The 13,443-nt window shown below is 38.4% G+C and overlaps 1 protein-coding gene across 1 annotated transcript in view; it reads left to right on the forward strand.

Moving 5' to 3' along the window:
- LOC144973937 (meiosis regulator and mRNA stability factor 1-like) overlaps positions 1-12,524 on the forward strand; it is a 34,192-nt gene extending 21,668 nt beyond the window's left edge. Inside the window, exons 18-26 of the mRNA XM_078916825.1 lie at positions 857-948; positions 2,262-2,307; positions 2,835-3,037; positions 4,653-4,874; positions 5,491-5,694; positions 6,173-6,452; positions 7,355-7,435; positions 7,674-8,065; positions 12,090-12,524. Of these exons, the coding sequence (XP_078772951.1) occupies positions 857-948; positions 2,262-2,307; positions 2,835-3,037; positions 4,653-4,874; positions 5,491-5,694; positions 6,173-6,452; positions 7,355-7,435; positions 7,674-8,065; positions 12,090-12,440 (1,871 nt within the window). The 3' untranslated portion in view covers positions 12,441-12,524. The remainder of the gene's footprint in view (positions 1-856; positions 949-2,261; positions 2,308-2,834; positions 3,038-4,652; positions 4,875-5,490; positions 5,695-6,172; positions 6,453-7,354; positions 7,436-7,673; positions 8,066-12,089) is intronic.
- The last annotated feature ends 919 nt before the right edge of the window (positions 12,525-13,443 follow it).

Raw genomic sequence — 13,443 nt, forward strand, 5'->3', positions numbered from 1 at the left:
TAACTTATGTGAGGTCAAATGAAAATCTGAAGCAGACGCGAAAAATATCAAGTTTGTTTGGACTAGAAGCTAGACAGATACAATTAACAGTTTGCTGACAACGTTTAACCAAATATTTCCCAGGGCAATAATTATCACATCGATGGCATAAAAACGACCGTAATATCAGCAGTAATATTAGTAGATGTTGTTGATTGGTGAAACTTGTTTAAAATTTGTGTAAATCCGAATACCTTCATGTGATCAAGTGAATAATATCACTATGAATGCCACGATTTGCTGAAAAATGCCAGCAAACACACACATGTATACAACACACACACACACACAAACATACACGCAATTATAACATACTACTACATAAAAACACTGATCACCACTAAATCAACAACATAACGGAAGTAATAATAATACTTGATGTCATAAATAGATGATGTAATCTGACAACTTTTTACAGTGTCAAAATTAGTTGATTTTGAGTCTTAGTCGTCGGTACAATTTTATGATATCTGTTTGACTCAGCGAACTTTCACACTGACTTTAAATTTTAAAAGGAAATCAAGTTATCTGTTTATCTATCTGTAAAAAATACATTTCTAATTTTCAAATCTTTCAGTAGAGTTGTGCGCCGTATCATTTTTTTTATTGACTCAAATAAGCACAATGTTCTCCACAATGCTATATTTTTTTTAAGAAAGGATTTTTTTTTGGATACATGAAACAAATGTTAAAAGCGAGGTCTTAATATGTTCAGAATACATGAGTTGGCATCAACTATTTCAACGATATCTGGAGCAAGTCGCAAACTTCTGGTCTTCTTTGATAATAATGTTTCAATTTCCATTTGTGATTTCAGAAAAAGTGATGGGCAACAAATTGTATCTTCCTCATTACGGTGTGAGTTATATTGAGGACGTACTCAGTGATATTCCAACAACCACTCTCATTGTAAGTATTCATTTTTGCTGAAATAATTTATTTTTTTTCCCCCATATTGACATACACTTTCTTGTTTCTGGATTTTTGTCATTGTCCAAATACGGAGAGAGAAAAAATTGGTGAAAAGGAGATATTAGAGAAGAAAAGTTTTGATGTCACACCACCTACTTTTCCAGTTCCAAAATCCTTGGAAGTGTGTATGTAACCATTTCTTCAGAGGACTTATAATGAATAGGTTACATATTGAATCATAAGGTGGCATAACTATTTTAGTAGCAGCATGTATAGGCAGATTCTAAGAATTACAGGACATAAAAGAGCGAGAATGGATGATCTTTATTGATGACCAGCATATATTTAGGCTAAAATATAAGACCGCCCTGATGCCAGAAGATTATTTACACAAGCTTTGTATTCAGTCCTCCAGAGCAGTGGGTTTGCACATGGAATGAGATTGGAATCAGTTTTTTACCTCACACTTTTGTTCCTTATTTCCATTGTTTTTTTAAATAACGTTGGTCGATCAGTATTGTAGGATTTTGTATCGGTTCTGATTGATGTATCTGTAGAAGAAATTTTTTTTAAAAACTGTTAGTATTGATGTGGCTTGGATCTTGTATCTGGGTGATACTTTTGGATTGGTCTTAGACTGAATACCCAGGTCTTATGTGCCTCCTTTCGCTGAAAGATTTAAGGTAAGGATGGAGTGTCCACCCTAAATGATTTTTAGATCTAGTTTTTTTTTCTTCATTTTCTCAAAGAAATCTGCGGTTGCAATTGGATTCAGTAGTCTGATGTCACGCGCCCGGCAACGGCGGCCATCTTGGTTCTAAACAAAGAAAATCATTACTCTTTATTCTTCATGCTGGCTAGAACTTTTCATTCCTTTTTCATATGCCTTGTGATCAGAATGTGTAAAAGTCAAAACATGATCAAATTGATGGGGTTTTTTCCTCCGGATACGTATTTAAGCTCGCCGGAGAAATATTTCATACGGGCGTCCGCCATTGTTCCGATAGTTTAGAGCCAGTGTTGCTAAGTTACCATGCGTCATTAGGAAGGAAGTGACGGTACGACTATTGAATCCTATTAGGAGGGAAACTGAGTCATTTCTGTAACTCTTTTTGATGCTCTCCAAATAAGAACTACCTAGGTCCCAAATATATATATTTTAAATGCCATGATACATCACACTAATCCTTTGCTAGGAATGGTGAAATGAATTTTGTTAGTGTTAAAAAAAAATATTATTTGTGATTTATATGAGTTTAGAAGTTACATTTTAATTCATCAGCACTGTTTTCCATTCTTGACATTTTCAGGTGATAGAAGAAGGCAAGCATACATTATTAGCTGTACCTAGACGGGGTAAGTAATTTGGAGAGTTTTTCTTTAAAGTTGCATCATGAGTAAGAAAAAGTTTTTTGTCAACACTTCCTTTAAAAGTGGATGGCTAAAATGACAATTGACAAATTCTTTTTAGATCATTATTTTAATAATTGAAATTGTAGATATATTTGGATAACAAGTAACAGAGTGGAAGAGTCGGATTTCAAGCTCGACTTCTGGCACTTTAAAAAAAAAAAAAAAAAAATCCCTTATTTCTTTCTGTCTTTAAAAAAAAAATTAATTCTTTCTTTCTTTTTTTTCTTCTCATCTTTTTAAATATTTTAACCCTTAATTTTTATGGACAACATGGGTGATTCCTGTTTTTTTTCTGGGTTTGCCCAGCACTGTATCTTGCGATGCTGCATTGATTTTTAAATATTATTTTTATTGCTATAATATCTGTAACTCTAGCATATTACGTCAAACTTTCTGGCAATACATCTATTTTTATCACTACAATATCCAAACTGTAGGATACTACTTTAATATTTATTTTCTACCTATAGACCAAACACCAGAGGAAGTTGAGAGAACCAAACAGTTTGCTTTAGAGGTAGTGGACCTATTGAAACACCATCCACAATGTCGCATGGCATTCAACAAGTTTATCCCTGCATACCATCACCATTTTGGTCGCCAGTGTCGAGTTGCTGCTTTTGGTTTTAACAAACTCACAGATCTGTTTGAAGCAATATCTCATATCGTGGAGGTGAATTTTTTTGTTGTTCTTATTTTTTAATACAAGTTTCAGGATGATTTTATGTATACATTACTGCTGATAATTCTTATATATATATATATATGTTTTTTTGTTTTTTTTTTTAATGAGTGAGGCGAGTGCAGTGCATTCTTTTTTTTAATTTAATTTTTTGTTTTTTTAAATTTTATTTTAAAAATCAAAGCATTGCTTTTTTTTATAGTTATCCCCCATAAGTACAAGTTTAATTATTCCTTTTAATTATTTTTTTCTTTCTTTCTTGAAGTTTTGCAAAGTAAAAATTTTAATCACTTGTTTTTCTCAACAGTTCATGCAATACTTGAATTGATTTATCATATACGGTTGGGGGATGTTGGTCACCCCTGGACTAGTGTAAACTACCTTAGACCACATTCTTCTATTGCCCTATATCATGTAGTGAATTTGATAGGGAATTAAACCATTTGGTTTCCACGTCGTCCTACTCAGAGTATTGTAAATCATCGTCAGATTCTCATATTTGATGTATGCTTGTGACTATTTGAGTGGATCTCTTTTGGCAGAGAACCCGTAGCTCTGTTAGTGTGGGCCTTTTAGGTGGTTTTTAGTATTGCTCTTGGGTCTTACACAGATCTTTATCGAACATGTCCGACTGGGTGGGGTTCCTGACCTCCCATAGTGGACAGGGAGGTACTTACTCTGTCTTCCATCCCCCTATTTCTGTTTTCCAACTTGCTTTCTGTCTTTGTCTTGGAATGAGATTACTTGGTTTTGCCCTATCTCTGGCCATAGTGCTTGGCTGGGAGGGAAACAGTCAAATGCATAGTTACTGTTTTGGGAGATGATATTTTTTGCCTTGTAAATCATTTATTTTGAATGTATAATGTAAGCATTTGAGTGTATTCCTCTTAGTGGGATCTTCCGCTGGAATCTGGGTGAGACATTTAGGTGATCTCAAACTAAGAACTAGTGATAGTGTGCTTTTGGAATCTACATCTGTTTCCTATTTGAATCAATTCTCCTTTGTCTTACCTTCTCTTGGGTGATCTAATTGTAATTCTAGAACTTTTTACTGTCTCATTTCTTCCTTTTTACTGGCACTGATATGACCTTAATGTGTTGCAAACGCCATAAAACCCTTAAAAACAGAACATGTCTGACTTTACTTACTTTTTTCTTATGTTAGCTTGATCAATATATTTTGACTATTAATTTGTTCATCTTTTTATATTTTCTTAAATGACCTAAAAGTGTTGCATGCAATGCAAAAACCTTTCAAAATACAAACGAATAAATGACTCGTCATAACATTTCTATTTTCATGTATCAATCGTCATATTTGTCCATGATAAATGGTAACCCGATAATTTAGCATTTCTATTAACAAAGAAAAAAAGTTATATACCCTTTTCACTGATTTTCACCAAAAAAAGAACTTCCATTCTGGGATCTGAAATAAAAAAGGGCCATTTTCAATAAGTTTTTGTTCACTATTTGTTTTTTAGATTACAAATGTCTTAAAATGCAACAAATTATTTTGAATTTGGTGTCAGTATAAACAGTTGTTTGTTTTTGTTATTCTTTGTTAGTTTTGATTGCAACGTGAGATGGTGTTTCATTATTTCAGATTGAAGAGGAAGGAGAAGAGCGCCTTCTGCACCTGACACCACATGAGTTGCGCAAAGTACTGTGTGAGCAGTTATCAACTCTGATTCGTCCTGTTGGTTACATCCCAGTCAACAGATTATTGGTGGAATTTGGCAGGCACTTTGGGTTTGGTTTACGACTAGAAGATTTTGGTGTAGAGAGTGTGCATGCCTTGGTTGAAAAGATGAGAAGCCATTTGAAGGTGAGCTATTCAACTAGGCAAGACTATGAATAAAGATTGCAATGATGATATTTAGGATTAGAATTTGGTGGTGAAGGAATCCATAAATTAAAAGGCCTTTTAAAAATAAAAAAAAATGATGCAATACAAGGTATATGCCTTTATGTTGTAAGATGGGTTTGAACATTAGTGGGGCACAGATCTCTCACGTGTACAGATCTAAAGATAATTTTATTGTTACAAGGATTTTAAAGGAAAAAGATTGTTCATCATTATTTTTACTCAGTTGTACTACAGTGAATTTTACTTCTAAATTATTTTAATGTAATTTATAAAAACCTCCTGTTGGCCCACTTTTTTTGTTCTATATCTGCCTTCTTTTGATAATGGCTAAAGTAAACCTTGGATAAAGTCAACCAGTTTTTCTTGTCTGACGGTGTTAGCTTTATCAGGATTTCACTCTACTATCTCAGAGATTGAAATGCTATGCCTCATTGATAAGTCCTTTCGATATTGATATGGTTTTTGTTTAAAAGCTTTCAAAAGAGGCAAACTAGATGAATTAATTTGAGTTAAAAAACAATGATGATATGAAATATGTTAATAAATCTTCTTGCTTAATATGTCAATAAATCAGCTGGAAATGAGGAATGGTCAAGAGTGCCTGTGTCTTGTCCAAGAAGTGCACATACCCCTCCTGGGCCTCCAGGTGATGCAGTTGCTGATGGATGAGAGTGGGGGTAGTCTTCCCCTCGTGGAGTTGTGTAGTCGCTATGAATCCTTGTTTGGAACAGCCTGTGATGTGAGGAAGATCCGAGAGGAGCTCCAGGACCTATTACAAGTAAAACAGTGTTCTTTTATTAAATTCATATTTTTATATATATTTCTTTAATGTGAACATTTCGTTTTTGTCCCTGTATATAAATAGAAGATTTTTAAAAAGAATAAATGAGAGAATGCAAATGTTTTGTGCTGTTATAATTATCGTCTCGTAAAAGTGATAGATTATTGAATAGGTTTTCTAGTTATTCAAACATTAAAGGTGTCTTGATTTTTTAACTTGCCGAAATTATTTTAAAAGAAATGAGGAAAATCATTGTTCTAGACAAGAAAGGAATTCCTTGCTTTTTGTCAAATAGATTATTGTCTATAGTTTTAACATGTTGATTTTTTTTTAATCTTTTATTTTATGGGAGGTGACTTTGATTTGACATAGGTGATATAATCATTATATTAAAGTGATTGCTCTCTACTCATTACCTATTCTTCTCGCATCGTTTTTCTTGATTACATTCATTAATTAAGATCCTGATTTTCAGATTGATGACTCAGATGTTGGTGATTCAGGTGGTACCATTCGACTAACATCCCACCAGCTCCTTGGCAGAAATTTGCGCTTGCTTCTTCTACACCACAAGCAGATTTCAATGTGTGACCTGACCACCATGTACAGACAACAGTTTGGAGTGGAGCTCAGCCCAGCCTTGTATGGCTTTCAAACCCTTTATCAGCTACTCCACTCTTTCCCACACATCCTTCAAGTGCAGGGAAGACCTACCCAAAAGTATCTGGTACTCTCGGGTATGTTGGCAACACCAGGTAAGCCTTTTTGCTTGGGTTGTTTTGTTTTCATTTTGGAGAGGTTTAACAATGCTTGCTACTTTCCTTGGTCAAAAATGTCAGCTAAAAGTAAGATGAAAGCCAATGTTGATGAAGAATGAATACAGAGAAAGATACTCAAAAGAATATACCTCAGCTCCTGTCGAAGGTGATAAAAGGAGAACAGGGATAGATGTTAGAAATGCATTTCTCTATTTTTAGTCAGATAAACACGAACTTATCTAGGTTTTTGCCAAAGTTGAGAATTTATTTTTATTTTTAATATCATATTTTTATACTTACGTTGTATGAATTAACCGACATACATAGGTATCTAACCAAAAGATGATTAACAAAAGGGGGGGGGGGGGTTTGGATTAATTAATACATATGCATAGGTAAAACGCCCTTTGTATACAATAGTTCCTAGTCCAGCTAGATAGCAAGTGACCCCGATAGTGGTTGTCCAATGACCACCATTATCTTGTTTCAATTTGGAAGGAGAGGTAACAAAAATGAAATCAAATGAACATAAAATTTGATCAGAATTACTTTTTGTCTTAACTTATAAGTCCAGTCCTGGCAAAACTTGCGAGTTATTACTTTTTAAATTTTTATTTAGATTAATAGTTGTGTCCATCGTAATTTTTGAAGTACTGTTCATGACTAAAATATTATTTGCATCACATTATTTTCTAATATTTCTTCAAGAAGCTTTTTTTTTTTAATTTTATTTATTTATTATTATTTTTTATTTTTTTGTTCTTTTTTCCTCTCTTATCTAAAGAATAAGTGTATAGTTTTATAATAAGTATATAGTTGTAGAAAAACTACAAATTGCTACAATTTAATAACATAAAGATAGATCCCATAATCGTTGTGGTATCTTATTTTAATTCCAGGGATTTTGCCCCCAGCTAGAGTTGATGTGACATCTTCAAACCCATTTGGTTCTCAATCAACCAATAACTCCCAGATAGAGAGTGAGTAAACAATGTGCCAAATTTTTAGGTTTTGTATTCAAAGGGTAATTTTATATATATATATATATTATATATATTTTATATATATATATATATATATATATATATATATATATATATTATATATATATATATATTTCGTTTATTTTTAACATTAAGATGAAGAGGGATATTATTTAGAAAGTTTATAAAATGTTTATTTAAATGTCACAAAAGTAAATAAATCTGTCGTCCTCAGAGCTGTCTTCAAAATCAAACAGCCCTGAGAAAAGTGTTGCAGCCCCTCCCACCACTCCATCCCCTACCCCGCTTTCTGGCTCATCCCAGCTTTTGCAGAAAGCTTCCCTGCTATGGGACCCAGCCATTGTCCAACAGTCATCAATTGTCACCATCCCGTCCACCGGTAGTGATTCCCAGACGGTATCCTATTCCACACGCATATTGGATCAACTAAACAATACAACCACCACCTCATTGAAGAGTCTTAAATCCGATTCTTCTTTTGCTAATGGCTCTGGTGATGCCAGTCAACTGGGCTATATTGTCTCTTCAACAAACAGTCAGCCTCTTAGTGTGGAATTGACAGATGCAGGAGTCCCTGCAGCTTGGCAAATGAAGTTGTGTAAAAATGTAAGTGGCTTTGTTTTTGAATTTCTTTGCCATCATTGATATTGCTATATATATATGCCATTTTTTCCTCTCTTTCTTTTTTTTTAATTAAAAATTTTTCAGTCTTTGCTTCTTAATTTTCTTAAATATCTCATTTTAGATAATATTTAACCAAAGTCTATGTAGACTAGTACCGAGGAGTTTTCCTTTTACTGTCCTTTTTCTCTCCCTGCATTTGTGGTTTTGTTTCTTCATCCTTGAATTTTGACTATTTGGTCTGCTTGACCATGACATGTTACCTTTTCAAAGATATTGTTTAGGCAGCCTGCATGGCATCCCCAATACAAATATCTTTTTCAAGGTATTGATGGTTCGAGCATTACTAATCATTAACCAATCAGAATATTTCCTACCATTTAGCCCGTTCTACTTGACTATTTATGGAAGTGCAATGATGAACAGGCAACAAATTGCCTCAGCCATGCCAGACCCCCTCGTGGATCTTTACCTTGCAGTTGGTGAGGGGGCTTGAGGCACACGGGAGGGCAAAGGTGTAAATCCCGGTCGACCGTCACGAGACCATCCCGGGTATCGAGCCAACGAGCCACATGAGCTGCTCGCCCCGGTGTGTGACTAAATTTGATCCAAACCCGGTGCCCGAATAGCAGCCCTATCCCGGGCACCACACTATTGTCCTTATGTCGAGTCCCAATCAGTCCCGTCAATGGCGAAGCGGTCTGCCGCCTAGCCAAATAATACCGCGTTCGTGTCGCCAGGGTCGTCGGCATGTCCGAGAAAAAAGCAAACGTCCCATGCATCAATCGATTCGCGGCCTGCCGATCGGAAAATGCGACGGCGGGGATGGCGAACTGACGCGTATATTGTCCCTGAACGTCGAGAGCCAGAGTATGGCAAAAAATGAGCTTTTATCAAAGCTATTGGCCGTTCACTGCGTAGATATCCTCCTGTTACAGGAGACCCACCTTTATTCAGGCGCGCAATCTTCCCGATTCCAGATCCCAGGCTATACGGTGGTCCAACGCGAGGACACTTCGAGGCTCAAAGGAGGGGTTAGCGTTTACGCTAAAGAGCCATCGAAGGTAAGGGTCATTGAGAGCGTAACGGACAGCAATGGGGTGAACCGAATTTCCGTGGAAGTAGGTGGACTGTGTTTGCATAATATTTACAAACCACCTAGAGCGACTTGGACTACACCACCGGTACCGGTGGTCAGCCATCCTTCCATCTGTCTGGGAGACTTTAATAGCCACCATCACGAATGGGGCTACCGAGACTGCAACGAGGCAGGAAGACAACTCCGCTCATGGATGGACTGTAATGATCTACACCTAGTGTACGATCCTACAGCCAAGGGTACCTTCCGGGGTACCCGCCATAAGAAGGAGTATACTCCAGACCTCACCCTCGTAACGAAAGGCGCGAACGGTGAACCGCTGCAGGTGAAGCGGACAGTCCTCGGGGACTTTCCGCATAGCCAGCACAGGCCGGTTCTTGTCACAGCTGGGGTGACAATACCGAGGGTGCAGTCTCTCCCACTTTGCAGATGGAATTTCAGGAAGGCTGACTGGGAGGAATTCAGTTCCTATATCGAGCAGGTCTGCCCTGCCATTCCTCCCAAGTCCAAGAATATAACCAGATTTAGTAGGCTACTGGTTAAGAGCGCTCAACGCTCTATTCCACAGGGCAAACGGAAATTCTACACCCCTTGCTGGACAGCAGAGTCGGAAGAGCTGTACCGAGAGTACCAGCAGACCCAGTCCCAGGACACAGCCGATAGACTACTTCAGTCTCTGGCAGAGGGAAGGAAGCAACGGTGGCAGGAGACCGTGGAAAGTCTCGACTTTACACACTCCAGCCGCCACACTTGGCGTTTGATAAAGAAATTGGACCCAGATCGGAATTTCGCGAAGGCTGCACCGGAATGCGAGGCAGACACAATTGCCAAGAATATTAAGAACCTTAGCAAGCGGGTCCCTAATCAGGCTTTTGAGCGCGGTGTCCGCAAGGCGCACCGTACGATTTTGGACTCGCTACCTGCGGAGGAGTCGGACTGGACGGCCCCGTTCAGTCCCCGAGAAGTGGGTGCAGCCAAGTGTGGAAGCATGCGAAGATAGTTGCCATCCTGAAGCCAGGGAAGCCGGCGAAGGAGGCAGACAGTTACAGACCCATATCGCTGCTGAGCTGTCTTTACAAATTGTTGGAGCGTGTTCTATTAAACCGATGGGGGCCGGTCCTAGACGCTGCCCTGCCACCTGAGCAGGCAGGCTTCAGGGAAGGGAGGTGCACCACGGAGCAGGTCATTGCCCTTACAGAGCATATTGAGCACGGGTTCGAGAGAAAACAGCAAACAGGTGCTGTGTTTATAGACCTATCAGCGGCATACGATACGGTCTGGTGCGATGGGTTAATGCTCAAACTTGCAAAAATCATAAGGTGCAAAAAGACCTTGAAGTTGTTCTCTTCGATCTTAGGGGAAAGGCAATTCCACGTCGCGCTGGGAGACGTCACGAGCAAAGTTAGGAAATTGAAGAATGGGGTCCCTCAGGGGTCGGTACTTGCGCCAATGTTGTTTAACGTTTACATTAGCGATATGCCGAACACTTCCTCCCTGAGGCTGGGATACGCAGACGACTGGGCACTCGTTACTCAGAGTAAAGTGTGGACCCGTCTTGAGAGCGTACTCAGCGAGGACATCACCAGACTCAAATCCTACTTTGACAAGTGGTACCTGAAGATGAACACTTCAAAAACCGTGGCCACTGCATTTCACTTATGCAGTGGTTGGCACACCCGTAAACTGAATGTCCTAGTCGGGGACCAGCCACTCCCATATGAGCCGCGTCCAAAATATTTAGGGGTGACGTTGGATCGCAGTCTTACCTATCGGGTTCATCTCGAAGGGGTTGCCCGGAAGATAGAGAAGCGGAATAGTCTTCTGAGGAAGCTGGCGGGATCGACTTGGGGCGCTAGCCAAGCGCTCCTGAGAACATCCGCCCTGGCACTATTTTATTCCACCGCGGGTATTGCGCTCAGTGTGGGGTAGAAGCAGAAACGTTGAGAAGGTGGATGTAAAACTTCGCAAGTCGATGCACATAGTGTTGGGAACTCTAGCAACAACCCCTAGAGAATGGGGCCCGGTAATGGCAGCGATCCAGCCCCCCGATGTCCGGAGGGAGACCATTACGGGAAACTGGCTGAGTAAGATCAAAGAGAGAGGGAATGGGGATACCCCTCTCATGCGCATAATGAACGGTGCCCCCGTTTCGAGCCGAAATAAGTCCCGGCAACCCTTGTACGCAGAATCCCTGACTACGGACAGAGCTGCACATACGAGATGGAAGTCGGTTTGGACGAATTCAATCCCTCGTGGGGACGGGGACCTACACTCCTCTAAGCTTGGTGAGAAGTTGCCAGGCTTTGATACCAGTAAGAGGAGACACTGGGTAGCTGCGAATCGGCTTCGGTCGAGGAGCTGCCTAACGGCCGGTGCGTTACATCAGTGGGGTCTAACTTCCTGTCCAATATGTCCACGCTGTGGGCAAGAACCCGAAACGGCAGAGCATCTAGTCGAAAGGTGTGCTGTGACGATGCTACCAGGCGGTTCGCGACGGTGCACGAATGCGGACCGGACTTTGCTGATTGGGTCGATCGTCATAACATAATAGTGTGAACCATAAGAAGCTGCTGCTGCCATGCCAGATATAAATATAAATGTGACAGAGGTTTTGTTGGTTTTTGGGATTTTATGTTTTCCTATCAGAGGATAGTCAGATGCATGTTTCCATATGATATTTGAATTATTTTTTTTTCTTCTTGTAAAGCAACACTGTAACATATAGAGATGTAATATTTAAATATATATATTTGACATTACTTTAAGCACAATTGAAGACAAGTCATGTTTGGTAATTCTCCCGACAAATTTTTTTCAGAAGAAAGAGGCTTTTACATCATATACACTATGGACAGGGTCAGATTTAAAAGTACATATAGTTGAAGATTCTTTAAATTTTATTTTTGACAGACTTCTTCATCCCCTGAAGTGATTGCAAGTGGTAATGTCGGTTGTGGAAACTCCTTCACTGCCAGAGGGATTGAAAAATCCAAAGACCAACAATTGAGTGCATCGTCATTGCCACAACAACTACCACCATCATCATCATTATCATCTTCATCATTACTGTCTACCTCAGACACAGCAGATTGCAAAATCATGAAGGTTTTGAAAACAGGAGACGACTCGTTTATTTCTGGAGAACCGCCCCTGGATACAAGCTCCACACACTCGCAGCTGAATTCATCCTCTCAATCGTCAGTTGGTTCTCCAATAAAACGGAAACCACGTATTGCTGCAAATTTCTCTCAACCTCAGTGAGGTGCAATGTGATAAAGAAAAATTGATTATATATCTGCCAGTGTAAAATACTGTAGATAACCTTCATTCCAAAGAGATTGTACATGCCTGCCATCTCCTGATTTTCTTTTTTTTTTTTTTTCTTTTTGGTTATTCCTAATGAATTCAGAAAGATAATGCTTTTTTTAGCGTTATAGATTTACACAGTTCAGATGAGGACGCAAAAGAATAGCTTATTTTCAGGGATAGGATTTCATATCTGTATAATTCATAGGTCAATGTTAGTGGAATCTTGAATCTCAAAATTATTTTGTATGGGCTGAGCATTAGTCATCATTTAGCTACTTTAAAAAATTTTTTTAGATGGCAGGCATGTTACCATTATAAAATGAGTTTATGGGTTGGGGTCCTATGTTGGGCAGGGAGGTCACTCTTCCCTTTTCTTCCATCTCCCCATAGTTGTTTTCCTTTTCCAGGTTACTTTCTGTCCTTGTCTTGGAATGGAATCACTGGGTTTCGTCTTGGCTCTGGCCGAAGTCCTTGGCAAGATGGAAAGAGTAATATAAATAGCATTAGTCTAGGGAAATATTTTTTTTAACTCTCAACAGACCTGCCAACTTTCCCAATTTGATGGGGAAAATAACGATAGATAAGAGTTTCAAATTTTTAATATATATATATATATATATTTAGGAGAATAATAAATATGATAAATGACTGGTGAAACATGGTAATATGATTTAATCACCATGAATTGTGTTTAATAGTATATGGTATATAGTGCCTCATTGTCAAGTATTCATTTAATTTTGATCTTGGCAATAGCAGCAGGTCGTCGTCATACAAGAATAGCATACTAAAGTGAAAAAAACAAAACATACTCAACAAAATAGTTCTTTACCTGGAAGTATATAATATTATTATTGTTATGGGTTAAATCTATCTTTTTCTTTTATTTTCTAATTGAATTTGTCCTTGGTTGTCAATGTGCGACAGGTTCAAGTTTGACTAATATAAAATTCCT

This window comes from Berghia stephanieae, chromosome 5, assembly GCF_034508935.2.
Source record: "Berghia stephanieae isolate SIO BIC M18660-M18661 chromosome 5, UCSD_Bste_1.3, whole genome shotgun sequence".
Classification (NCBI taxonomy): domain Eukaryota; kingdom Metazoa; phylum Mollusca; class Gastropoda; order Nudibranchia; family Aeolidiidae; genus Berghia; species Berghia stephanieae.